Source organism: Suricata suricatta, chromosome 10 (genome assembly GCF_006229205.1).
Source record: "Suricata suricatta isolate VVHF042 chromosome 10, meerkat_22Aug2017_6uvM2_HiC, whole genome shotgun sequence".
NCBI lineage: Eukaryota > Metazoa > Chordata > Mammalia > Carnivora > Herpestidae > Suricata > Suricata suricatta.
The window spans coordinates 122,223,241-122,251,081 of NC_043709.1; the positions used below are offsets into that span (position 1 = coordinate 122,223,241).

The following is a 27,841-nucleotide window of genomic DNA, read 5'->3' on the forward strand; positions in this document are numbered from 1 at the left end:
ACCAACTTCTGTTTCATGTAATTAGACTTCTACAGAAATTAGAAGGTTAAGTAACAACTAGTTAATCACCTAATTTCACAGCTATCTGAAGTGGCAATCGTTATATAGCAGCTTATCTATGATACATTCAAGATAAATGATACAATATATTACTTGTTCATAGGCTACAACACAGCCTGCTTAATACCTTTCCTTAAATACATCTCGGTTTTTGGAGAAGAGCTAGAAGAGAGCAGCCTGTGGAGCACTCTAATAGCCAGTTAAGACTTACTACTTGTGGGGTTTCGCCTCCTGGCTTCTCTTCAATGAGTATGCACAAAGCTAAGCCTTTTTTTTTTTTTTTTTTTTTTTGCAAGGAACTATGATGTATTTTAGAAATACGAGTTCAGACTAGAAGATGAATTAATAAGGAAAAGAAGCACTCATGGACGATTTGTTGAGGAAAACACTTGCATTTCGTATGGATTGTGTGTTCTGTATTTTCCGTACCTCTTCCCATTGTTCAGGAATATGTGAACTGCGTGGGAATCAGCAGGGAGGGAAAACGACCCTTTGTGTCGCTAATGTTGGTGAATCGATCCCATCAATCTGTTGGAGCAGGATAGCGCATCTGGTGGGTCCGGGTATCAGGAGCTGGGGCCATGCATCTTTATGACATCGCTGTATGAGGTCTCTGGGAGATGGTTCACGCCTCAGCCTCATGCCCCTACCTCTGTGGCGGGTTGATCATCGGAGGTGTCGTACGGGCTTCGTACCTGGCACCTTCCCCGACTTCAAGAAGTTCATTTAAACCTTGGTAGAGGGGCGCCTGGGTGGCTCAGTAGGTTAAGCGTCCGGCTTCAGCTCAGGTCATGATCTCACAGTTCGTGGGTTCAAGCCCCGTGCCGGGCTCTTTGCTGACAGCTCAGAGCCTGGAGCCTGCTTCGGATTCTGTGTCTCCTTCTCTGTGCCCCTCCCTCTCTCATAGTCTCTGTCTCTCAAAAATAAATAAAACATTAAAAAAATTTAAAACTAATTCAATTGAATTTCAGAGTTATATGTTAAGAGCCCAACTTTATTTACTGACAAAAAATTTGAACCAAATTGTTTCAATTGTTGGAATCAGTAGGTGAGAATCAGTGTCAGGAGTAAAATTTACTATTATTCAAAGAGTTACATTTTAGGGAAGCCTGGGTGGCTCAGCCAGTAAAGCATCTGACTTCAGCTCAGGTCATGATCTCAAGGTTCTTGGGCTTGAGCCCCGCATAGGGCTCTGTGCTGACAGCTCAGAGCCTGGAGGCTGCTTCAGATTCTGTGTCTCCCTCTCTCTCTGACCCTCTCCTGTTCGCACTCTCTCTGTCTCTCAAAAATAAATAAAAAAACATTAAAAAAAAATAAACCTTGGTAGAAGTCAACCCAGTTGAGAACCCTGAGCACTTACAGGAGCACAGCGTCCTCAGTAGCAGGTGTGACCCCCTGGGCTGGTAAGGGACTTGCCATGTGGAAAGGGCTTCATGCCCCTGATTGTCTCTCTTCAGCTCGCTCGTGGCCTGAGCCCCGCATTTTTCAGCACCTAATTAAAGCGAAGGTGGTGATTTCCTCTTGCCCCCTACCTCGGAGGGAATAGACAGAGAGCCAGCTGACTTGAGAGCCGTGCCCTGGGGCCCCACCTTGGACCGTGAGGGCTGTGAGACCACACTGCTCAGGGCTCGGGTCTCCAGAGGCGACTCTGTCTCCCAGGCAGCATCCAGGATACCTTAGACATCCCAGGCGAAGTCATTTCTGTGCTCTTCTGAATCAAGTCATCTGTGACGTTCTCTATCCTCTACGTGACCTTCTCCTCACTTTGCAATTTTAAATACACTTTGTGGTGAAGTGACGCGCCCGGGCTGGGCTGAGGGTGTGTGCCCGGGTGACAAAGTCCAGTGCCCACAGTGTCCAGGCAGCAACTTAACAAGCGAAGTGGAGGAGGGACAATGGCAAGTCGGCCCTTCTCAAGAACAGTCCAGAACAGTTCTCAACCTGACAGAATTAGAGTCCAGTGTTTTTTTTTTCTGGAAATACAGGTTTTATGTGCTATATTTGTATTCATTCTAGAACTGTTGGGAAGTAATTAAAAACCAATTATTGAGCATCCTGAAGATCAGTTGACAAGTGTGCAGGCCACACTGGGTCTGCTGTGTCCCAGGTTCTTACCTGCGATTTTTGGAGGGTAAAGCCCCTTCTCACATGGCTTCTGCCTGTGAGCGCCACCTGCTGGCCATTTGGAAACTGTCGCTTTTCCCTAGACCCTCAGGAGAAAAAAATTCCTAAATATCGTTTGTATAGGAGTACCTACTGTTTTCCAAAGTGAACGTTTGTTGGTATGGGGAAGAGGTGGGATTGCTTTAGCGTCTGCACCTCGGAAGTATGCATGTGGAAGCAATGGAAGCTGATGCATGTGGCTGTGCCATCACCCCAGTGACAGCATTATTATTTTTTTAAGTTTATTTATTTTCAATAGAGAGAGAGCATGAGTAGGAGAGATGCAGAGAGAGAAGGAGACACAGAATCTGTAGCGGGCTCCAGGTATTGAGCTGCCAGCACAGAGCCCGACATGGGGCTCGAACCCACAAACCTGAAGTCGGACACTCAACCAACTGAGCCGCCCAGGCGCCCCTCCAGTGATGGCATTATTTGGTTTCCTGGCTGGCTGTGGGGGTCACGGGAGTTCCCCACAACTCGCCACTCCTTGCAGACCTTGAACTGTGGCCACTCAGTTTTGGAATCCTAGCTCTTCAAACAATGCCGCTCATCGGTCAAGGTCTGCGAATGCTATCTTAAGCATGCACGTTCCTTTATTGCCCCAGAATTGCTCAGCTTTTCTGGCTTTGGGAGGTATAAAGAAAAATGAGCCGCCATGCCCTTGAGCTTTGAAATTTGTGCGGTTTAAGGAGCAGATGTGTAGGGAAGGCTGAACATTTTATTAGCGAACCTGACGGTAACCTAACCTGAAGTTGTTCCTACTTCATCTTCGTGTTTCCTGTGTCCCCATCAGCTTTCCTCCCTGTCAAGCCTCTTGTCGTTTCAGCCAGGGGAGTCTCTTTAAGACAAAAACAGCTTAGAATAATTAAGCTATCTTGGAACCAATTCTCTTTCGGCATATGTATTATACACTAAAAAGGAAGTGTAACCCCAAAGTGATTATAAGTCCAATAATGGAACCATCATTAGAGATATACGAAACTCCGCAGAAGAGTCTCAAAAGAACAAAAATTAAATTAGAAATTCAAATGTTCTTTGAACTACGTTATAAAATAGTGAAACTGAATGAAATCTTTTGTGCTTGGCAGCCGGCTCCAGTAATTAGATAATTAAATCACTGGAAAATCCTAGACGGTAGAGTGTATCCTATTTGAGCATTTTATTTTCAGAATTGATGGATTATTCTCAGGAATGGAAATTTGATGAGGACACAGTGGGATGGCTAGATTTAAGTAGGGCAAAAAGAATGTCAGGAGAGGCAAAAGGAGCCTAAGCAGAAGATGAAGAAAACCAGTGAAACTTTATTCGTATAATTCTCTGCTCTCCAATTTCGCATGAATTATTGGTCTGAGAGAATGGTTCTTAATCCTGGGTACCGATTAGAATCACCTGAGGCCTTTGACAAAAACATCAATACCCAAGGACCAGTGCCAGAGTCTGACTTCATTGATGTGAACCAAGGGCCAGGCACTGGTGATTCTAGAATGCTCCAGGGTAAGAACTATTGCTCTTGGGTATTATGAATCCTCGGTGCATTGAGATGCTTCTTGGAAATGTTGTGACCTCCGTCAGCTGTCACAAGAGTGAAGCAGAAATAGATGAGGTTCCCGCCGCCCTGTATATGTGAAATACACGCCCGGTGACTTCAAAGCCCTGACTTCAAACAATGCACCTCACCTCCGGTGGCTAATAGAACATGTTCTCGACTTAGTTATAATTCATACAAGAGCCATACGGAACATTCTATGGTAATACTCAGGTCAGCAATTAGCTGGCAATAATGAAAACAGGATAGATGAAGGTCTTATACCTAACAAATGTTACCTTCAAAAGATTGTCTTTATCCATGGCTGTTTCTGGAGAGATTTAGAAAAAGCTTTCTTTTCCTAAATGATGAGCTACCTCTTTTTTCAAAAATGCCACAGTACTTGGATTTTCCCAAAGCAAGCCCATAGCCACTGAAGTGACTGCAGTTCTTTTCCTCTCTGTGGGCTCAGGGGAGAGAGAAGTTTCTGGAAGATATGGTACAAGTTCTGTAAGGGCCAAATGAGACTTGGCCTAAAGAGATAATGGACACATCTTCTCTAATTCCCACGGTTTTTTTTTTCTTGGCTCCGATTTCCTTATTCTGCCTCCTGATAATTTTTTTAAATGAAGTTATTCTGAACTTAGGGTTCCATTTTTGAGACTTCTGAGAATTTACTATGCACTCTAAGAGAGGAAGAAGGTAAAATACCAACATAAAAAAGAAACATGGCAGTACACAGAGACCTTGTATCTGAAATGATATAATTAGTAGTGTTATCTTAAGGTGTCTTTTTAGATAAGATAGTGCCTCATAGAAATTGGCCAGAGTCTCATTTATCTTCTGACATCCAAAAAAATGAGCATGGGAATGTGAATTCCTGAAAAAAGCACACTAGAGGTTGGCCCATGCTGAGAAGATCTATTTTTCCCCACGGGGCAGAAATAATAAATGGAATTCATTCAGGGTTTGATGATCACACTGCCGTGCAAGGCACCAAGCCCTAGGTGGACCATCACATGAGGGCCATCTAACATGGGGAGCCATGGGGAGCCATCTTCCAGATAACATGTGGTTGTGACTAGGCATCTTATATGGTATTCCCTGTAGCCTGGGGAACTTAATTAGCCAGGTAGCCTGGAGTTATTCTGGAGTCTGGCTATCATCATGAATCTTCCTGATTTGTGGTACAACCACTATTCAGTGTCACTGCTGGACAGGAAGTCAGTTTCACTGTAAGACAGTGTGGGCTAGACTTAGGTTTTACCTAAGAAATTAAGGTTGAGTATATGAGGCACATTGTCCAATTGAAGGTGGGTGAAATTAGATTTAGGCAGTTCCCTAGCTTCTTAATGTTGATAGGGACAACTTATTTGGTTTAATTAAATATTTAATGACCAAGAACAGTTATTTCTGAGGCATAGCATTTACAATAAATTTAGGTTTCCAGAATGAGGGGTAACTGTAACTGTACTTGCCTTCCCACTGTTGACAACTAGAACGCTGAAAAAATAAAAGTGGTACAGCTATTTCCAGGCATTGGATAATAGACAACAAATTGTAATCCTTAGGAGTATGGAAGCAAAGAAGTGAAACCTGCACTGACTTAACGTTCTGCCTGGGGGTGCTTTTTGGATCATGATGTGGAAAGTAGTAACTCAAGCAGAGCACTGACAATCTAACTGAGGCAATAAGATCGAAATTTAGAGACCTGAAACAGCTAGACTTTGTGGAATTGAGTGCCCAGTAAGAGAAAGCTCTGCAGAGAAAAGACTATAAATCTGTGCTCTGTTATTGAATAAAAAGCCAAGCACGTGTAGTGTGAAAGACCACCAAGCCAGGCAACAACAAGGTGGGGGGCTCTGAGATAAAAACTCCCCAGAGCTTACATAGGGCTGGGATGTGTTCATTCTTTGACAAGCAAAAGTAAAGATGCTTCGTTGGTCACCTGGGCATTCAATAGAGATCAGAGAAGAACCATGTTCCAGTTTTAGGACTAAACTAGTCCCAGAGTAAAGGCTACCCTAGATTCACCCTAACAAAGCTTAAAACCAAGCCTCGAAAGAACAAAAATGATCCACAAGTAACGGAACCATCTACCAAAGAAACTCCCATCTGTAAAGGAAAACAAAATCCAAAACTGCCTGCCTAGCACTCAGTCAAAAATTACTAGACATGTGATTCGTAACCTTAAGAAAATTTAGTTGATAGAAGGCAACTTCTAATGGCAGGAATAACAAAAACAGCATCATGGACTTTAAAACAGCTATAATTATTATTCTCAAGGATTTAAAGAAAACATGAACACATGGAGGCAAAAAACAGAAAGATATAAAAGAATCTAAGTGTAACTTTCAAGGGCTACAAAACACAATATCTGTGAATGGACTTCACAGAAGATTTATTAGCGTCAAGACAAAATATTAGTCAACTTGAAAACATAGCAACAGAAACTGCTCAAACTGAAGTATAGAGAGATAAATAGTGAAGAAAATGAACTAAAACTTAATGATTTGTGGAACAATATTAAGTGGTCCAGGGAAAAGAGAAAAATATTAGAAGAAATAATGGCTGCAATTTTTCTAAATGTGAGGAAACCTGTAAATCCACAGACCAAAAACGTTCAACAAAGCCCTAGACCAGAAACAAAAAAAAAAAAAAAAAAAAGCAAAACAAAACAAAAAAAGGAATAAATAAAAGTATCTTAAAGGCAGCCAGTGAGGTGGGGTGGTGGGGTGGGAATACCTTTCGTACAGAAAAGTATAAATAAGAATTAACACCTACTTCTTGTTAGAGACACAGCTCAAGTCTGGAAACAATGAAATGAAATCTTTGCAGTATTAAAAGGAAAAAAAAAACCCAAAACTACTTCATAAAATAGAGGACACTTCCCAAGTGGTTTTATGAAGCCAGCATCACCTTACAAGCAAAACAAAAGATATTTTAAGAAAAGGAAATATAAACCAATATCACTCATGAAAGTATCTGTAACAAATCTAAAACAAGATCTTAGCAACTAAATCCAGCAATATTTAAAGAGAATAATATATTATCCTGATTTGCATCCCAGGACTGCAAGAGTGTTTTAATATAAAAAAAAAGAATCAATGTATTTGACCTTATTAATGAAATAAAAGAGAAAAATCATATCATTTCAATAAATACAGAAAAACCATGGGATAAAATTCAATGCTGGTGACAAAAACATTCAGCCCTCTAGTAGAAGGACACTTTTGAAAAACCTACAGAAAATATAGTTAATGGAGAAACACTGCACGTTTCCCATAAAATCAGAAACAAGAGCAGCCAGGAAGTCTGCTGTCACTTCATTTTTTTTTTAATTTTTTAATGTTTTTTATTTATTTTTGAGAGACAGAGACATTGTGAGCAGGGGAGGGTCAGAGAGAGAGGGAGATACAGAATCCAAAGACAGGCTCCAGGCTCTGAGCTAGCTGTCAGCATAGAGCCCGACGTGGGGCTTGAACCCACGAGCTCTGAGATCATAATCTGAGCCGAAGCCGGACACTTAACCGACTGAGCCACCCAGGCGCCCCTGCTGTCACTTCCATTGAGTACTGTACTGACAATCCTAGCCAGTGCAATAAGACTAGAAAAAGAAAGAAAAGGCATACGTATAGGAAAGTAAAATTGTCTTTACTCACAAATGACATGATTGTGTATATATAGAATCAGAAAGACTACAAAAATTGCTACCAGAAATAAATAAATTAGATCAGGATCACCGGAATCAAGTCAATATGCAAACATATAAAAATATTAGTACATACAATATAAATCCATGCAATTGACTTTTCCATGCAATGGAATACCACTCAGCCTTGGCAAAAATGAACCACTAACACACTCAACAACACCCTGGAAGGGAAGAAGCCACCCGGAAGATTCCACATTGTGTAATTTCATGGATATTTCCATGCAGAAGAGAAGAGCTACCCTATAGGGACAGAAAACAGATCGGTGGTTTCTCTGGGCTGGCGTTTAGGGGACTGATTGCAAAAGGTCATGAAGGGATATTCTAGGGCGATAAAAAATGTCTGTCTTTTCAGTGGTGGTGACCCTGGTGTATACATTTGTCAAAAATCACTGACTGGGGCACTTAAAATGGGTATATTTTATTGCTTGCGCCCTGTCGTAGAAGGGTTTTTTTAAGTTAATTGAAAGGTAGGTGTCATTGCTGAGCAAAAATGAATGTAATGATTTGAACCGCTATTTATTTGAAGCACTTAGAGAGAGAGGCTGATCTAGATGCAGATCCTGCCTTCAGCTTGTCCCTCCACATACTGCTGGGGTGTGAGAGTCCTCTGTTCTAGGGACACGAGCTAGAACACTGTCCAGGAGGGCAGCGGGACTAGAGGAACGGAGAAGGAGAACGTGGGCACATGCTTATTCCCTCATGATTCATTGCCCAGTGCCAGCACTGGGCTATGGAAAATTCCCTCTCTCTTCCCTCCAGCTGGCTCCGGTAAGCCCCTCTTTCTGGAAGGAGGATCATGTAACCTGGGACTCCAGGTGAGCTTCCTCTCCAGGTAGAAGAATTTTAATGCAATTGGACCGTGTTACCAGTTGAATAACTTGAATATTACATACATTCTTCTGATACGTCTGCACTCCTGAGTGATGTTCTACTGAACGTCACTTGTACAGCAAATGTGTATTGGGGACCTTCTGTGCCAGAAACCGTGCTTGGTGGCTGGAAATAAAACAGACGTGCCCCTGCCTTGTTAGAGGAGAAACGGGGTGGTTGAAAAATACTACTGGAACCCCGAAGACTTGGTCCTCACCCTGACTCTGCCCTTAATCACTGAGTGACCCTGAACAAGTCACTTCGCCTCTGAGGGCTCTACTTCTCCTGCTGTCCAGATTTCAACGTTCAGAATTTTAAATATTCCTGTACTAACTTACAGCTTGATAGCCACTGTTCATATCTACTGCTCACAGGACCGTAAATTTTTGGAGCCTATCTGTGCAATTTGGGGGGAGGGTTAGGTACAGAGGGCCGTGACATCACCCATCCATTCAAGAGCCCTTCTCTTAGACCATAATGTTTATCCTTGGTGACTTTCAGAATCATCTGGGGAGTTGAAAGAATTCCCAGTGCCCAGTTGCCCAGTGGACCAATGAAATCAGAATCTCTCAGGGGACAGGACCCAGGTGTCCCTTTTCAGCATTTGTAGTCAAGTCCTTATTTGTCCCTTGCATACCTGTGACCCCTTATCTCCCCACCCCTTCAAAGGAAATAGCTCTGGGGGATTTGACATACTGTTTTGGTAGCTGGCAGTGCTGCTGTGTATATTCAACAACCACTGCAGTCAGAGCAAGTCAGGGCATGAAAGCTGAGCCCAAGGCATATCTGAGCCCGTGGGGCACCCCATGTGTCTACCATCTAGGAAGGAATTTTGGATTCTCCTTTGTTCGTTCCGATCAGCATACTGCTCAGTCCAGGCATTTATCAGTATTTATTGGGTACCTGCCGTGAGTGGCCCTGTATCCTGGAGACTCTGTGGAGAGCAGAAATTAACCACATGAAGGGAATAGCAGGTGCAATGTCCCTGTGGCAGAAAGGAGCCCAGCCAGCCAAAGAACAGAAAGAAAGGATGTTTGTGCGGCCAGAGCAGGGATTGCCAGCTGTATGTCTCATGAGGAGTATGGCGATGTGGGAGAGGGTGAGCCTTCCCTGTGCCTTGTGGGCAAAGCTGTAGCTGTGGAGAACATGGGAGGAGGTCGCCCACTGTGCACTGTCTCCATACATGGTGACTTTTAGCAATATGCGGACTGTTTTTAAGACCACAATAAAAAGACATCAGTAGCAAAAGCCATGAGAGCATAACTATGAGTCGTACAGAGGGGGTAACGCAGGAGTGGCACATTTTTATTTGGTTTCCTTCCAGACAAAACTGCAGGCCCCACCACCAGGGCCCGGTGTGTGCCAGAGGCTGTTGTGAGCATTTTATTCCCACACTGAATCTCCATTACCAGCCTGTGAGATGGGAATCATGATTGCCCCTTTTTATGGATAGACACCAGTGAGTAATTTGCCCACAGTCACATGGCTACTGTGGGGTAAAACTAGAAATTGGACCCGGGCAGTCTCTTTCTGGATGGCCAGTAATTAGTACAGAGCTGATGTTGGAACATGACCGTGGTTCTGCTTGTGGCTCATGTTGAAATGTTTTATGTTTATTCAACAAAAAAAGAACATGATGAAGTTTCGAGTTGAGGGTAATATGGTCAGAGGGCACTGCACAAATAGCAGACAATGAACAAAGACATTCTCATGAGGTCACACACAGTAGTTGTGTGACCGTCCATGAAACCAGAAAACAAAGCGAAACCCTAATAACAGCTCATTGAAATTTCAGGGAAACTTTAGGTATACTATAACTCCTGTCTTTGAGGCTGATTGGATGAATTCACTTGATGGATGTGCTATTAGAAAACTCTCCTGTCCAGAGAAACATTTAATACAGGAGTTGGACATAGGACTCACGTGGTTGACGAGGCTCTTCTGATGCAAGATGTAAACCACACAATTTATACTCTCCGGGGTAAGGAACAAGAGTGCTCCAGAAACTACATGGAAAGTTATGTGGATATTGTGGCTTCATGAATGCAAACAGCCTACGTAAAATCCAGGGGAAATAACAAATTGCCAAGAACCTTGAGCTCATCTGGAATCATTGTTACTACAGCCATCAACATCAAGTACTATGTTTTACTGGTCTGTGATTACATGGTATTTGGTACATTGACTTATATAAACAAGAGGGACACAGATCCTCTTTTTAACTTTACTTATTTCTTTTAAGAGAGAGAGAACAGGGGAGGGAGAATCCCAAGCAGGCTCTGTGCTATCAGCATAGATCCCAATGTGGAGCTTGAACCACAAACTGTGAGACCACCCAACTGAGCCACCCAGGTGCCCCAACCACAGACTCTCTTTTAACTAATACACTGAAATAGTCTATGGTCAAATCAATATTTGTTGAGTACCTATTTGATACCAAACAGTAGCTCCTGTGATCCTCAGACTAGCTCTGCTAAAGGAAATGAATTCTCATCCTTAAAGAAAAGGAAGTAGAGACCAAGGGAGTCTAAGAAACATGCCAAAATCTTACAGTAGCCAGGGTTTGAGGTTTGATCCAAAGTGGAACCACAAAAGGCCCTGAATAGCCCAAAGCAGTCTTGAGATAGAATAAATCTGGAGTCAACACTCCCTGATTTCAAAATATATTGCAAAGGTATCATATTCAACATAGTATGTACTGGCATAAAAACAGACACACAGATCAATAGAACAGAATAGAAAGCCCAGAAGTATGATCCTGCACATATATGGTCAATTAATTAATGATACAGGAGCCAAGAATACACAATGAGGAAAGAAAGGTCTCTTCAGTAAATGGTGCTGGGAACACTGGATGCCTCACGAAAAAAGAAGCACACTGGACCACCAAACACAAAAGTTAACCCTAAAATGGATTTAGGACTGGAATGTAAGGCCTGAAACTATGAAATCCCTAGGGGGAAAAAAAAACATAGGCGGTAAGCTCCTTGACATAGGTCTTGGCAATGAATTTTTTAATCTAACACCAAAAGTAAAAGCAACAACAACAAAAGTAAATAAATAGGGTGACATCAAAGCAAACAGCTTCTGCACAGTAAAGGAGACCATCAACAAATGAAAAGGCAACCTACTGAATGGGACAAAATATTTGCAAATAGATAATTTTCCAGAGAAGATGACCAACAGGTACATGAAGAGATACTCAACTTTATTCGTCATCAGGGAAATGCAAATGAAAACCACAGTGAGATGTTACCTCACACCCATTGCAATGGATGGCATCAAAAAGATGAGAAATTACAAATGTGGAGAAAAAGGAGGCCTCACACACTGTTAGTGGGAAAGTAAATTGGTGTGGCCACTCTGGAAAACAATATGGAGGTTCCTCAAAAAATAAAAATAGAACTACCATATAATCCAGCAATTCCACTTCTGGGTATTTATCTAAAGGGAACAAGACAATAATTCAAAAAGACATATGCACTCCCATGTTTACTGCTCACTATTTAGAATAGCCAAAATATGGAAACAAGACTACCTATCAATGGATGGTCAATAATATAATAATATTATATGGTGACTATGCTTATTGAACACTGAGTAACGTATACAATTGTTGAATCACTGTTTGTACACCTGAAACTAATGTAGCATCATATGCCAACTGTACTTCAATAAAAATAAAATTAGGTGCATATATACAATGGAATATTACTCAGCCATAGAAAAGAATGAAATCTTGCCCTTTGTGACAAAATGGATAGATCTTGAGGGCATAATGCTAAGTGAAATGAGTCAGAGAAAGACAAATACCATATAATCTCTCTTATGTGTGGAATTAAAAGACAAAAAAAGCCTCATAGATACAGAGAACAGATTGGTGGTTTCCAGAGGAGTGGTGTGGGAGAAATGGGTGAAGGCAGTCAAAATTAAAAAAAAAAAAAAGCCTTTGAGATCTAAAAGGCCAAGGAATAAGGGTATTTTGGGGCACCTTCTGCAGGAGGCAGAAAGGAAGATTTTGGTGCAGAGACTACTTCTCCTAACTTTACAGAGAAGCCACATTCCTAAACATTCCACTCTTGCAGCTGATGTCTTATGCAGAAAAAGAGAAAGTGATGTTTCCAAGGTCGCATGAGTTCAAGGAAGGAGGGTGGGCTGGGCAGCACCACACACTCAGTTCCGTGTTTCAGTTTGGGGTTTGCGAATGATTCCCAGGCACATCTACAGATCTACAAAACCAGAATTAAATAAAAGTGCTTGGCTCCAAAGTTAGTGCTCTCAGCTGCTCCCTATAAAAACCTGTCAATGAGAGTTTTCGCCTGTTGTCCATGCTGCACATCTATTTTTTTGCAGACAGACATGAAAGTCTGGTTGTCGGTTGGCAGTAAACCTCAGATGTCGGTTGAAGTAGCAATAGAATATACAATCTCTGCTTCCTTCCCTTTCTCACTGAAATAAATATTCAGCTGCAGGGCTGTTTACCCAAACCCGCTCCTGAAGACTGTCAGGCAGGCAGGCCCCGCGATGTCAGTCAGGCGGCACCAATTGAAGTTGATTTCTTTTGTTCAACAGCTGCAGAACCAGGAGCTGCTGAGGGCGATGATGAAGAAGGCTGAGCTAGAAATCAGCGGCAAAGTGATTGAAACCATGAAGAGGCTGGAGGACCCCGTGCAGCGACAGCGCGTCCTGGTGGAGCAAGAGAGACAAAAATACCTGCACGAAGAGGAGAAGATCGTCAGAAAGCTGTGGTGAGTGCCCATCACCTGAGTGACCCAGAAAGGACGCTGTCCTTGCCAATGAGGAGCCCCTTCCTAGATGGTGCTCTCTCCCTCTCTACTTTCTTAAATTTTTTTAAAAGTTCCTTTATTTATTTTGAGAGAAAGAGAGGAGAGAGCAGGGGAGGAGCAGAGAGAATCCCAAGCAGGCTCTGCACCAACAGCGTTGAGCCCCACGAGGAACTCAAACTCAAAATCCGTGAGATCATGACCTGAGCCGAAACCAAGAGTCGGACGCTTAACCTTTGGAGCCACCCAGGCGCCCCTCCCTCTTTCTTTATTGAGCACCTACTGTGGACAAGTCAGAGTTCACCTGGTCCTAGGTGTCCTTAGACACATAGCGCCCCTCCATCCAGACCCTTGGAAGTTCAACTACGCTCGGTAAATGCCGGAGCCCGGTGCTCCTTCGTAGGGCTTAGCAACACATAAAATGAGAGGAAGCAAATGGCAGAACCCAATGATAAATGGGAAGTCTGCATTTAATCTCAATAAATGAAAACTAATAGCCAAAATAACAGTGTTAAAATTATCTTCCTATTATTCAACTGTAGTTAAAAGCACAGAGGAAGAATTTAAAGGTACAGTATGTCTGATCCCGGAATGAACGATGCCTCCTTGAATCTTATCAATCTTCTGCGAGCTTCTTATTGAAAGCATCTATCAAGCCCCACTATTGAAATGAGCAGTTTTATTACCCCCCAGTCACGGGGGCAGGCACATCTTTTATGGTAATATATGTTTTGTTATGCAATGAAGATTTATCATAGAATGATTTCACCTTCTACATAATGAACAGTAAGTTTTCTGGGTTCTCCTAGCATTGGCAATTCTCTTCTTATATCTCCCAAATTGGGACTAGAAAGAAGCAACCTTCAAGTTAATTCTTCTCACGGGCAGAAGGACCAGAAGTTTCCATGATGGAAAGTGTTGTTTTCTATCACATATTTGATATTTGAGCCTGTATCACCTCAGATGCCGACCCGGCGTGTCTAATTAAAATCAGAATGTCCCTCTCAGTAGCAGTCCAGAGGGGGCAGGAAATCAATTAGAGTTCTCATTTTCCCCCCAAAATGGAATTTGACCACCGTTCACCAACATCTCAAAATCGCGTCTTAAATTTTACGCAGTTCATGCATTTGTAGACCATGACTCACCCACCATGAGGTGATAAGACTATTATTTGTCTGAAACGTTTTGTCACAGCCCAGTTGTCTACATCTAGGTGTTAAAAGATTCTTTTTGAAAACTGCTTTAAAAATAGAGAGCCTTTTAAGAATATTTTGTTTTCGAAGTAAATGATGCAAAAGTAAATTTCCTTCTTCTTTTAAAATGTGTGTTTATCAGTCAGCTAAGTCTTGCGTCTGCCCTAGAGAAAGCTTCATTAATTTCAATACTACCCCTAGACCAGCAGCCCAGCACGGGAGTGAGCCAGAAAGGGGCATGGGCTCGTATCAGGAGAGTCCTTTCTCTCTGGGCTGGCCACATGTGGAGATGTGCTAGGGGATGTGAGGAATTTGAGCCTGGCAAAGCAGAACATGAGTATGTGTGTAGCTCAGAACAGGTGCTTCACTGGCACCAGGTGAACCTACGTGAAGGAGAGATTGCTTCTGGTCCCAGGGATCAAGAAGACAACCTGAAATAAATTGTCATGTGCCCCCCAGACCCAGGGCAGTGCTGGGTGTTTAGTGGGGTCTCACAGATGGTTTGTTACACTGAACCAGGATGGCCTGGAGGACAGGTAGGGTTCCATCAGCGGAAGCTGGGCAGGGGGTGGGGGGTTCCCAGGCAGAGGAACCCTGTGAACCAGCAGGTCTTGGGACTGGGAAGGTGCAAGGTGTCCTTGGAGAATTGGGGGCTGTGCGCTTTGGCCAGAGATCATGTAAGGGTCCTAGATCATATCTCGCATCTGGGTAATGCCATTCCCATTTGCATGATGCCTGCCCACATCTTAGAACACACTTGCACCCCGCATGCCAGTCCATGTCTTCGGAGCCTGTGCTTACCGAGATCAGAGGGTCATGTGACAGCAACCTGGATTCCTGGCTTTTCATGAACGCTCCTGGGTCCAACCCCAGATGCAGAACTTCTCTGGCTGGAGCATCAGAATGTGCATTGTACAAAGCTACAGGGGACATTCTGACACGTCTTCCCATTTGACAGTCCCTTCCAGCCTGGTGAGGAGGACACTGAAGTTTTTTTATCAAGGATGCAGCAAAGTCAGAGCTGTGTGTCAGAAAGGTTCCTCTGGTGATCGTGCATAGGACTGACAGAGGGGAACATCAGTGTCAGGGAAATCATATTGGAAGCAGCTAGAACACTCCAGTCAGAAGTCAGTAGGGCCTGGAGCACAAGGGTAGCTTCGTCAGTTAAGCATCTGAGTCTTGATTTAGGCTCAGATCATGATATCAAGGTTTGTGGGATTGAGCCCCACGTTGGGCTGTGTGCTGACAGCCTGGAGCCTGCTTAGGATTCTCTCTCTCTCTCTCTCTCTCTCTCTCTCTCTCTCTCTCTCTCTCTCTCTCTTTCTCTTTCTATTTTTCTCCGGCCCTCCCTCCCTTGCATGCATGCACTCTCACTGTCTCTCAAGATAAATAAATACACTTTTTAAAAAAATATCAGTAAGGCCTTAATCAAGGAATAGAAACAGGAATGGGAAGAGAAATAAAATGAAAATGGACAGTTACAAAAGCAGCTGGAAATTTCAACTCAGGAACATCAGGAAAACAATATCTCCTCTCCTTCTCTCCCCTCTCTTGCCCTTCACCCCCCCCTCACACACACACACACACACACACACTGGAAAATAAGTTCTCTTGGGCATTATATTGGAATAAGTTGCTGGTGAGCCATTAAGATGGGAGAGAAGTGAAATTTGAATCTAGAACTATGAAGAGAAGTAGAGTCAAGATCATTCCTCTTTGGTGGGTTTCTACTTGGAAATAATTAATTGGGCTTCTGATAACAGGAGGATGAAATATATTTCAGCCAATTAATGCCTCTTTTTAACTAAAGTAGTATGGAAAGCAACTGACACAAATAGAACGAATTTACAGCAAAACTACAGGATCTGTGAAAATCTGGCTTTCCTCTGAGCAGAGCTCATGTCTCAAACGTCAGATTGATTACATAATGTTGAAAGTTTGTTCTCAGCATTCATTTTAGCTCCATCATCTCTGTTACCTTTTGAATTAATAAATTGTATGTGACTGCTTTGCCATAGATAGCGTAAACATATGAACAGAAATGACATTGTTGTATACAATAATACCAGTACACTTTTGTGTATGTTCCTTGATCAACACAGGAAAAGCTGTGACATTTACGGGTCTCCTGTGTGCAAAGTTATGAAATCCAAGAGGCACACTATGTAGAAGAGATTTAAATAGAATTTTAGGCAGACTGACTTCGGATCAGATGATAGCTCCTAGGAGTATTCATTGCAACCTGGCAGGCTTGTGGGTTGTAAATGGAACTGTGATAACATTTGGGTCTTAGCTCTTCCCTCAGAACTTGGAAGGACTGGACAGTGTGTCCAGTCTACACCCTGAAATATTTCAGTTTGAAAATAACTTTTGCATACATAGTTACCATATTCAGAGCTCCTAGGCAGGATGGCATACGTCGTCTCCTCCGGGGTGCGGGGTGTGGTTAGCTGTAGAAAGTTTCCTGTGGGCGGGCTCACATAACACCGGGTACCTTTCCATAGTTTGCAAATGTGGACACGGAGCAGATGGGGCTTTCCCTTTGGGTTCTGAAGTTGCATCACTTCGTCTGAAGGGATCACAGGCAATTTGGGTCCATTTTCCATAACAGAATGAATGATGTCACCAAAAACTCCATCTCCTTCTTGTTTGTCCCATTGGTCCTTGTTAAACACACATGGCATCTTGTCCGAATCCGTCCTGCAATGGCCGTGCCATCCATAACCCCCATGTGCGCCCCCACCTGGGGGAAGGGTCTTGGCGGGCCATCCTTTTGCAGATACGCTGTCTTCTTTCCCTGTTCCCTGCCTGCCACCAGCACTGCTCCAGCAGGTGACTGCTGTTCGCCTACTGCCCCCTAGTGGTGCTTCATCCCTCAACGTTCTTTCCCTCCACTTTTCTAAGAGAGGTTTTCTGTTGTCAGATTTACAAGCAAACTGAATGATAAAAACATGTGTTCAAGATGGGTTATTAATGTGCCCAGGAGACAGGATGTTGTTGGTTTGTTTGGCTGATTGTTTTGCATTTTGAAGCAGAAGACCTCAATGTAGTTCTCTTGGAACTAGCAGTACGTGTGTGTGTACGTGTGTATGTTTGTGTACGCATGCATGCGCGCATCAGCATGCACCTGTGTCTTTCTCTCCCTCTCTCTCACACACACACACATACATCCCCCTCTCTCTCTCTCTCTCTCTCTCTCTCTCTCTCTCTCTCACACACACACACACACACACCAGAAATCAGATCTGTGATCATTTTTCCTCTTTGGAGCTTAGAGAGGAAAGTCAATCCTTATTGATGAGGCCATCAGTATAAACCAGAGGTTCTCGATCAGGGCCAAGTTTGCTCCCTCTCCTCCTCCCCTCCCTTCCCCCGGGGACACTTACCACTGTCTGGAGACATCCTTGTTTGTCACATGCTGAAGGGGAGGGTGATGCTAGATCTAGTTCTTAGAGGGCAGGGGTGCTGCAGAGCACCCTACAATGCAGAGGGCAGGCACCTGCAAGAAAGAATTATCCAGCCCAAGATATCAAGTTCCAGGTTGAGAAGGCTCATATAAGCCAATCGGGTCCCCTCCTTTAGCCCACTACGGCGTGCGCTCCCCCCGCCCCCCCCCCGTCACGTTACAAAGTGCACACTCCCCTCCCTTAGTCGGCATCAGCACCACTGCAGATAGAGGACGGGTCCTTTGTCAGCCAGCCACCATCTCCCCTCTGGTCCACCTGGCTGTCCCCGGGAACAGGCCCTGGGAAAACTTCCTCCACACGCCCTACACCTGTGCGGAGCATTTAAGCCTCGCCAAGCTACTCTCGCGAGATGCTGGCGCCATCTTAGCGGAAGGCCCGGGGAGGCCGGGATGAGCTCTCTGCTGGTGCAGCCGTCCTGTTTGAGGGCATCGGTGTTCACTCCCACCTACTGGTCTGCTTGCCCCCTCCCCCCACCCACAGCGAGCTGGAAGACTTTGTGGAAGACTTGAAGAAGGACACTACATCGGCTGCCCGAGTGGTCACTCTAAAAGACGTGGAAGATGGGGCTTTCCTCCTGCGACAGGTGGGAGAAGCCGTAGCCACCCTGAAAGGTGAGCCCTCCTCCTCGAAGGGAGAAGGCGGAAGCGTGTCTCCGGGGGTATTTAAAATTCTGTCCCACGGTGACGGAGTCCTTCATTCGTGCATGTGCGCGTGCACGTTTTCATCGGACACCCTGTGGGCCAGGCCCTGTTCTAGGCACTTGCGATGCGTCGATGAACAAAATGGGCAAATGTCCCTCTTCTCTTGGAGCTTCTATTTTAGTGGGTGCCATGCGATTTAAGACCAAATGATACCAAGGGCAGTTTCTTCCCCGTGTGCCAGGGCACCTGTGCCAAATTCATTTAAAATACCCCCAGGGACAGTTGACGTTATCCCAAATAAACAGACCGGAAATGAGGTGCAGAGGATCTCTGCCCTTGACCGAGGTCACTTGGAACCCGGCTCTGCGGACAGGCGTCTGCCTCGTGGAGATGCGTGCGGAATGCTCTGGCCGGTGAACCCCAGGCCCCCCACTCTGGCCAGTGCGCGCGCGGGATGTGGGCTTGTTCTGCCTGTTCTCCTACAACTCACCCTCGGCTCTTGGCCCGCAGGAGAATTTCCCACCTTACAAAACAAGATGCGAGCCATCTTGCGCATCGAAGTCGAGGCTGTGCGGTTTCTGAAGGAGGAGCCCCACCGACTGGACAGCCTCCTGCAGAGAGTACGGAGCATGACCGACACCCTGACCGTGCTGCGGAGGTAACCGGCCCCCCCAGGGTGGGGGCACGGGAGAACGGCCAGCAGCTCCCTCCCACCTCTGACGCTCCGTTGCAGTAGGACTTGAGGGCCCGATCCTTCAGCACTGGCTGGCTGCAGGCACATCCTAGAGCTGAACGTTAGAAACATTGTAAATGTTTATTTAAAAAAAATCATTTGAAGGTGGTCCTTTGTAATAACATTTTAAAATTAAAAAATGGGTCCAAATTAGCCTCCTTCACTTCCAGAGCACAGATGACTTCCCTTAGAAGAAGAAATGCACACTGAAGTTCAATAGACCGGTGAGAGGCGCGGCCCTGCCTACCTGGAGAGAGAGAAGGCAGGAGGGAGGAAACATTTAGAACTGGAAGTCGCCTTCATGGAGATGACCAGTGACAGTAGAAGAGAGGGCATGGTGGCATGAGAGGGAAAGAGGGTAACAGATCCTTGGGGACCCTTGGGGGTTGAAGGAACAGGGTAGGTAAGCAGCAAAAGAAACAAGTAGCAGAGGAGAGTCATTGAATGCAATGTCTTTTTTCAAATCAAAAGTAGGACATTTTAATAAGAAAGTAAGGGACAGATTAAAGATTGTAGGTCAAGCACCATGTGTCTGGCTACACTACGTTGATCATAACAACAGCCCCCAGGAAGGCACTGGAAGGCAGTCTCATCCCACCCTCCTCATTCTCATCCTCTTTCCATTCTATAGAAAAACACCTGAGGCTCAAAAAGGTAAAGTTCCCAGCATCCTAGAGCTAGAACGTGCCAGAACTGATGATATGCAGACACAGGTCTGTCTGACCCCAGAGCCATGTTCTTTCCACTGCGCCAAGGGTGGAAATGGACAGATAGCTTCAGGTGCCCCCCACAATCAGAGAAGGATGAGGACTGACCCAGCTGTTAGATTTGTGGTCACCACTGACCTTACAGAGGGTGTGGTCGAGTCCAGGTGGGGAAGGAAGCCTGATCAAGCGACAGGAGGAGCAAGAACAAGGAATTATAATACAGTTGACTCTGCAACGACTCGGGTTTGAACTGCATGGGTCCGCTTATATGAGGATTATTTTTTATATAAATACAGGATAGTGCTGTAAGTGTATTTTCTCTTGAGCGTCCCAATAACATTTTCCTTTCTCTAGCTTGCATTATTGTAAAAATCCAGTTATAGCATACAAAGTGTATGTTAATCGACTGTTTATGATATAAGTAAGGCTTGTGGTCAGTGGTAGTTAGGTTCTAGAGAAGCAAGAATTCTATGTGGATTTTCAACTCTGGGGGAGGGGTCAGCACCCCAACCCCCATGTTGTTCAAGGGTCCACTGTTTGAACTTCCCTCCCAAGATGTTTGGCAGTGAAAGCCTTGGAGAGCATGGAGGCCTCAGGAAGCTTTCGGGGTTAGAACTGCGCATCTCTGAGGGCTGTCCAGCCGGGACTGGGTGGAGGGGTTAATGTTAGAATCCTCTGTTCGCTCCTGGCCGCCCCCACGCTGACAGTGCCGGACCCGGGCCTGGCTGGGCACAGCGAGGGAAGGACTGAGCAGCAGCCACCAGAGACAGCTGGAAGGCAATTGGAGGGCATTAGGCAGTTGCCATGGAAACCCTCAACCCCAAGCTGCTACTCTGGGTTTTCAGATGTCTTAATTTTGCAGCGTCTTGGGCTTTGAGACCACATTGCATTCGAGTTTGCCAGATGAATAAAATGTAAGTTACTTCTAAGAGTTAATGCTGCTGTGCGTGGTTTCTCCCAGACATGTCACCGATGGACTCTTGAAAGGTACAGATGCAGCCCAGGCCGCCCAGTACGTCGCCATGGAAAAGGCCACGGCCGCGGAGGTCCTGAAGAGCCAGGAGGAGGCCCCCCACCCCTCAGGCCAGCCCCCGCACGGCGCAGGAGTGCCCAGCGACATGAAGTCCGAGGTGGTGCCCTTGACCGTTCACCATGCGCAGAGCTCCCCAGTGGTCATCCAGCCCTCCCAGCTCTCCGGCGCCCTGCTCAACCCCGCCCAGCACTTGCCGGGGGGCTCTGGCCCTCACCCCGCCGGCCCTTCGGCCACCACGCAGGAGGCGCCCTCAGCCCTGCAGTCGGCACCGGCTCCGCAGTCCCCACACACGCCCGTGAACGGCTCTGCCATGCAGAGCCTGCTCATTGAGGAGCTGCACAGCGCGGGCGCCAAGAGCAGGGCCGTGTCCATTGAGGTAGGCGCCTGCGTCCGTTTCTTGTAACCCTAGAAATGAATAACACCTGCTCCGCTCCCTCAAAGATCTGGTGTAAAGAGAGTACGTGTGTGCATCAAAGATCCAGTTCCATCACATGTATGTACTTATCTCCAAGATGGATGTTTAGAACTGTAAGTGGGTTTCGATGGCCAGATGAAGAGAAAGGTCACTGAACTTCAGGGAAGAGTGAGACACCCAGCCCTGTGGGGAGGGGAAGCCAGGGTGTGCTGGGAAGCATGCACCCACCAGTTCTCTGAGGGGCGGGGGGAGCCCTGATTCATAGAATTTGCCAGTTTCTGTAGTGTCTTCTCCCACTGTCGCCGATTTCAAGCTTCCGCAAGACAGCAGTGAGCTTGGGAGTCCGCCCTCCCTGCTCAGGCACGTCACGGGGGAATGCGGGCCTGCGGAGGGTTTGCTCCTGGCCTGGAAACATCGGTAGAATCTGGGTAAGAGGGCAGGGGGCGAGAGCTCGCTAGCACAGAGGGGCTGCTGGAGCGAAGGGAGCCACAAGCAAACCTGTTTCGTGCAAACACGATAGAGGAGACGGGGCTGGTGAACCAGGCCGGGACTGGACATGTGGGAGCTCGCAACCCAGTTCAAGATGCCTCAAGATCACGGACTGGGTATCTGAAAAGTGTGGCAGCTCAGAGCAGTGGTAAAAAATTAGCCTCTTCAGAAAATTGCTCTGGAATAAGGTACAGAATCGATGAAGGTGGTAGGTCTGAAATTAAGGCTGCTGGATGGGAAGTAATTAGTCCCAGGATGAAAGGCAGAGGCCATCAGAGTGGAAAGAGAAAACTAGGTCTTAAAGTCACACACCATTTTTTTAAATAATTTTTTTTAAATGTTTATTTTTGAGAGAGACAGAGCATGAGTGGGGGAGGGGCAGAGAGAGGGAGACACAGAATCCAAAGCAGGTTTCAGGCTCTGAGCTGTCAGCACAGAACCCAATGTGGGGCTCAAACCCGCAAACCACGAGATCATGACTTGAGCCGATGTCAAGACACCCAACCAACAGAGCCACCCAGGCGCCCCAAAACACACCATGATTGTAAAGATTCTTTCTGTTAAGAGCCAGTATCTGCGCCTGAGTATCACACACATCTCCCTAGCATCAGAATCCCGGAACCTGGCCCTAACCATGCCTGCCTCTCTTGCATGTTAGCAGTGAGTAGTTCAGATTTCACACAAAAAAATAACCTCCTCACATTGCCAAGGCCACGGTCAGGGCAGCCAGGCCTCTGGAGCCTAGGTAGCTTCTGCCGCTGCTCCGGAGTCAGCAGCTGTGCCTCTCCTCCAAGCCAGTCATTTACAAAACACACCTCACAAGAGGGGTGAGGTGTAATTGCCTGACGATGATTTGTGCCCCGGAGGACTGGGCCTCACTGCCCACTCTGCTGCTGCTGGACAAGGTGAGCTTCCGTCACAGCCCATATCCCTGAGCCTGGCACGCCAGCCCCCAGAGGCTCGGAGGCTGGCAGCAAACAGAAGGGACAAAGGTGGTGCCTTCAGGAAACAGACCTGCTTGTAGGCCGAGAGCCAGTGGATGCCAGCCAGTAACAAAGGCCAGGAAGAAAAACTAAAGATGGTGGGGGGCGGCAGGCGGTGGAGGTTCGTGTTTATGCAGCGTGAATCTTGGGCACATCCTTGGCCTCGCTGGGCCTCGGCATTCTCACGTGTGAAATGTGTTGATGACATGATCTCCTCAGTCTTTTCCAGTTCTTACGCCGTGGGGTGCTAGTAATTCTAGTGCCGTTTGCCCTCTGTCCTCCCGGAACGGTACCTGTGCCACCTCAAAATCACGGGAAAATGTCCCTTTAAAAAATGTACAAGTATTTTGGGGCACCTGGGTGGCTCAGTCGGTTAAGCATCCAGCTTCGGCTCAGATCATGATCTCACAGTTCGTGGGTTCGAGCCCCGCGTTGGGCTCTGTGCTGACAGCTAGCTCAGAGCCTGGAGCCTGCTTCGGATTCTGTGTCTCCCTCTCTCTCTGACCCTCCCCTGCTCTGTCTCTCAAAAATAAATAAAAGACATAAAAAATATTTTTAAAAATGTACAAGTATTTCAAAATGCGTTTCTTGCATTTCTCCTTATTGGGAGAACTTGATGGAACTTAGACAGTATCCAAATAATCCCCATTTTACATGTCAGAAAGTTTCCAGGGAGCCTGGGTGGCTCAGTCGGTTAAGCATCCAGCTTTGGCTCGGGTCATGATCTCACGGTTCGTGGGTTCGAGCCTCGCGTTGGGCTCTGTGCTGACAGCTAGCTCAGAGCCTGGAGCCTGTTTCAGATTCTGTGTCTCCCTCTCTCTGACCCTCCCCTGCTCATGCTGTCTCTCTCTGTCTCTCAAAAATAAACAAAAAAACAGAAAAAAAAAATTTACATGTCAGAAAATTTGACCCAGGGGCCACATAGCAATTCTGAGACGTAGAACTGTGATGTAGGATTCTTTGTCCCTGGTGAGTGTTTTGGGTTTAGCTTCTGTTTGCACATCTCCTCCACAGTGAAACTTAGTTTGGGGAACGAAAGCTCGGTGATGGGATACATACTTTAGAAAGCACATCCCTGTGTCTGTTTTATCAGTCTTAGTGGAAAGCAGCAGTAGGAGCTCAGTAATAATGTAACGAATGCATTCACGTTTCTGAGCTTGCGTCTGTGAGCGAAGGTCACCAAGGCCAACATGGCAGTGAGCACAGGGACAGGATTGTCTGATGCGCAGAAGTGTCCCTCGGGGCGGAAACCGGAGCCTTATTTTATCCACATTTAACCTGTGTTACGCTCTCCGCTACCCCGACATGAAGTCTCTAATTAGCGTTCCCTCTGGTTTTTAAACTTTCTTCACTTGCTCTTTTCCTTCAGAAAGCAGAGAGGAAATGGGAAGAGAAAAGGCAAAACCTGGACCACTATAATGGGAAAGAGTTCGAGAAGCTACTGGAAGAAGCCCAGGCCAACATCATGAAGTCCATTCCAAACCTGGAGATTCCGCCAGCCTTGGGCCCACAACCAAAGGGCGATGGTCCGGCAGACAAGCTGGAACCGTCAGGTGAGGCGCTCACACGGCCGTGCGGGCCGGCCGTCCTGGGGCCGTGCTGTCCGCATAGGCTCGGCTGGCCAGCAGGGCCCGTCTCTCACTTAAGAATCGTATAAAATGGGAGCAAATCCTCAGGTATCACCAGATTCTCACTACTGCCTCTTAACTATAACCATAGGCTGGAAACGACGTTCGACATTAGGATCCTAGAACAGTGCCCAGTAAGGTAAAATTTAGATTCCCGGCTTCCACACTTCCTGTGAATTTATGACACTTCCCAGCGCCAGCTGGGAGACTAAGAGGGCCGCATTTAAAGTAAGAGCCTTTCATACGCTGCGGGAAGAAAACGCCAGCCTTTATGAGCTCCCGAGGGGACATTAGATCATAAGGCGAAATTGCATTTTTTTAAATCAAAATTATTAGATTATATATTGAACTAACTAAACTGTGGAAGTTAAGCATCAGTGTGTCCCTAAGAACATAAAATAACCGTTAGAAAACTTAGTCTCCTAAATCTCCAACCAACAAGCATCCTGCCTTACTCTGGTCTTAAAGTTGGGTACAGAGACACCATTCTACCAGCAGCCCGGTGTCTCCGAGCCACATTCAGCGACGCCTCCTCCAGTAACTAAGAGTCATTTGAAAAGGAACCGCCGTCCTGACTTGCGTGTCCGGGAACATGGACGTGGGTACAGTTTGTAACCGCTGCACGCCTGTCTCACATTCTTCCCCAAAGCTGCGCTACAATTCCACTCGCGGAAGCTGTCCCCATCAGCCTGTGCTAAGTTTTTCACCTCCTTTCCCCACCTGCCAGTGTGCGAGGCCTGTTTAGGGACCCAGAAGGGTCAGGCAGCAAGTACCTGAGAAGGGAGGGGCCCGGGAGGGGCAGCCTTGGTCACACAAAGGTGGCTTTTCTCCCGGAGTCCCTGAGAGGAATTCCTCGTGGGTAAGCATCCACACCATTCCATTTCTATCTAGCCAACTTCAGCTCTCCTCATTATTACTTTTGTCAGATGATCCTTTGATGTTTCATAATCACAAGTAAGTCCTAAAAAATAGCTATAAATTATAATTCTAATTGTTCCTTCTCGTGATTGTACAACAAAAATAATAACACTACATTGTGTTACCTTACCACATTTGGGCTTTTTATTTCTTCAGATTAAAAAAACTTGCACAAAGTGGGGCTCCTGGGTGGCTCAATTGGTTAACGTCTGTCTTCGGCTCAGGTCATGATCTTGCAGGTCATGAGCTCAAGCCCCTGCATCGGGCTCTGTGCTGACGACTCAGAGCCTGGAGCCTGCTTCAGATTCTGCGTCTCCCTCTCTCTCTCTCTCTACCTCTCCTCTGCTTGTACTCTGTCTCCCTCTCTCTCAAAAGTAAACATTTAAAAATAAATAATTTTCATAAAGTATTTTTTGAAAATTACTCCCCAAAGTATTTTTTTACTCAAACTGTTATTTTATTTTATGTTTATTTATTATTGAGACAGAGAGAAACAGCAGGAGTAGGTAAGGGGCAGAGAGAGAGGGAGACATAGAATCTGAAGCAGGCTGCAGCAGGCCTGAGAGCTAGCTTAGAGCCCAGCACGGGGCTTGAACCCACACACCGTGAGATCATGACCTGAGCCAAAGTCAGACGCTTAACCACCTGAGCCACCCAGGCGCCCTGTTTTATCTTATTTTAGAGTAAACTCTACACCCAGCATGGGACTTGAACTCACAACCTTGAGATCAAGAGTCACATGTTCCACCAACGGAGATAGCTGGGGATTTTTGTGTGTGTGTGTGTGACACTAGCCTGATTTCTTCTCAGAAAGTCTACTAATATACAGGCTACCAGAAATGCATAAGGGTACAGTCCATTACCTGCAAACGTTGGTTTCTATCATTTTTACTTATTTGGCGTGGATGTTATTGCTTTTATTTATTTTTGTTTACTAATGAGCTAAAAGTCTATGCTTACGGTTTTTAAAAGCCATTTGTATTTCTTCTTATATGAGAAAATGGAATGGATAGTAACTCCTAAAACATCAGTGGAAAATTTTAGAAATGGTAGCCACATTCAGTGTTAAAGAAAAATCATTCACAGAGATCTTTCTTAAAAAGAGCAAAGAAGACTTCATTCAAGTTCACAGCAGTGGGGGAGAGAAATTGAACCCAGCTCTGACTGCAACATATCCAAGGGAGGGAAGGTCTTGCTAAAAGTCAGGCCAAGGGTTTGGATGTCCAGAGAGAGGAATTAAGAACCAGATCAGAGGTCAAGCATGGGGGCTCCTTGCCCAACAGACTTGGTAGAATTCTTTCTAACACTGGGCTGAGCAGACCAAGGGCAAAGCCTGGTAGAGAGGACAGCTCAACGGAGCCCGACCAAAGCTAAGCCAAGCGACAGTCTTGGTCATTACACAGGAGGGAGGACCTGGGCCCGCTTCCAGGGCCCATCATCCTGTGCCAGTCCCTGCGGGGCACACCAAGCTGACGAGGCCGTCCCCCGCCAGGCTGCTGGCCTAGGAGCCAGCCAGGTGGCCTGCTGCTGCCGGAGCCTTGTCACCGAGCACTTCCGTGGGAGACTAGGACTGCCCACCATACGTAGTCACTGGCATTTCACCCTGATGATCACCCACACTCTTACTACGGACTTCTCACGTCCCTCAACTCTGACTGCATTGCTCAGAAACCTCCTGGGAGGCCACGCCTTGTCCTGAGAGAGAGAGAGAGAGAGAGTTGGAAGCTGCAACCCCAGGTTTCTGGTTCTGCCCCATTAGTATGTGCTTGGGCTCAGGGCTGATAAAAGGCAGCGGTGAGGAATGATGATAAAGGGCAGAATTGAGGCTGTTTGTTTGTATTCTATTAAGTGCCTTTTCTGGACATTTTTCTGGAGAAAGCTCAGCAGATATATTTCCTAACTTTTGGTGTCAACTCTAACTTCTACTCCTGCATTTCTGTGCCCCCTTTTGTTAGCAAAGAACCCTTTCCAGCCACATACCCAGGAGCAAAACTCCACCTTGTCCCTGACTTTGTTTTCTGTTCCGTCTGCCTCGCATTTCCCTTCTGGCCCTTCATCAGCCAGATTCTATTCAACACCCCTGCACCAACTCCTTCTGCAGCCCTGTCTCTCGTGTCCTTCCTTCGGAGGCTACGCAGAGGCTCGGGCTTTGTCTTTAAGCTCTAATACTTCATCTCTCCAAGTAATAGCCGCAGTGTCATTTAATGGTATCTCTTGGGGCGCCCGGATGGCTCAGTCGGTTCAGCATCTGACTCTTTTTTTTTTTAAGTTTATTTTTAAGAGAATGAGAAAGTGAGCAGGGGAGGGGCAGAGAGAGAGGGAGGCAGAGGATCTGAAGCAGGCTCTGCACTGACAGCAGAGAGCCTGATGTGGGGCTCGAACTTACAAACCACGCGATCATGACACGAACCACAGTTGAATGCTTAACCGACTGAGCCACCCAGGCGCCCTGAGCATCTGACTCTGAATCTCAGTTCAGATCTTGGTCTCAGGGCCCTGAGTTCAAGCCCTATATTG

General features: G+C 46.0%; 1 protein-coding gene across 15 annotated transcripts in view; it reads left to right on the forward strand.

Moving 5' to 3' along the window:
* The window catches only part of KIAA1217 (KIAA1217 ortholog), a 426,188-nt gene that overhangs the window by 384,422 nt on the left and 13,925 nt on the right, over positions 1-27,841 (forward strand). For all 15 annotated transcript variants that reach the window (XM_029953664.1, XM_029953665.1, XM_029953669.1 and 12 more), the window contains 5 exons: positions 12,906-13,081; positions 18,258-18,388; positions 18,929-19,076; positions 20,820-21,267; positions 24,148-24,331. In XM_029953664.1, the coding sequence (XP_029809524.1) occupies positions 12,906-13,081; positions 18,258-18,388; positions 18,929-19,076; positions 20,820-21,267; positions 24,148-24,331 (1,087 nt within the window). The remainder of the gene's footprint in view (positions 1-12,905; positions 13,082-18,257; positions 18,389-18,928; positions 19,077-20,819; positions 21,268-24,147; positions 24,332-27,841) is intronic.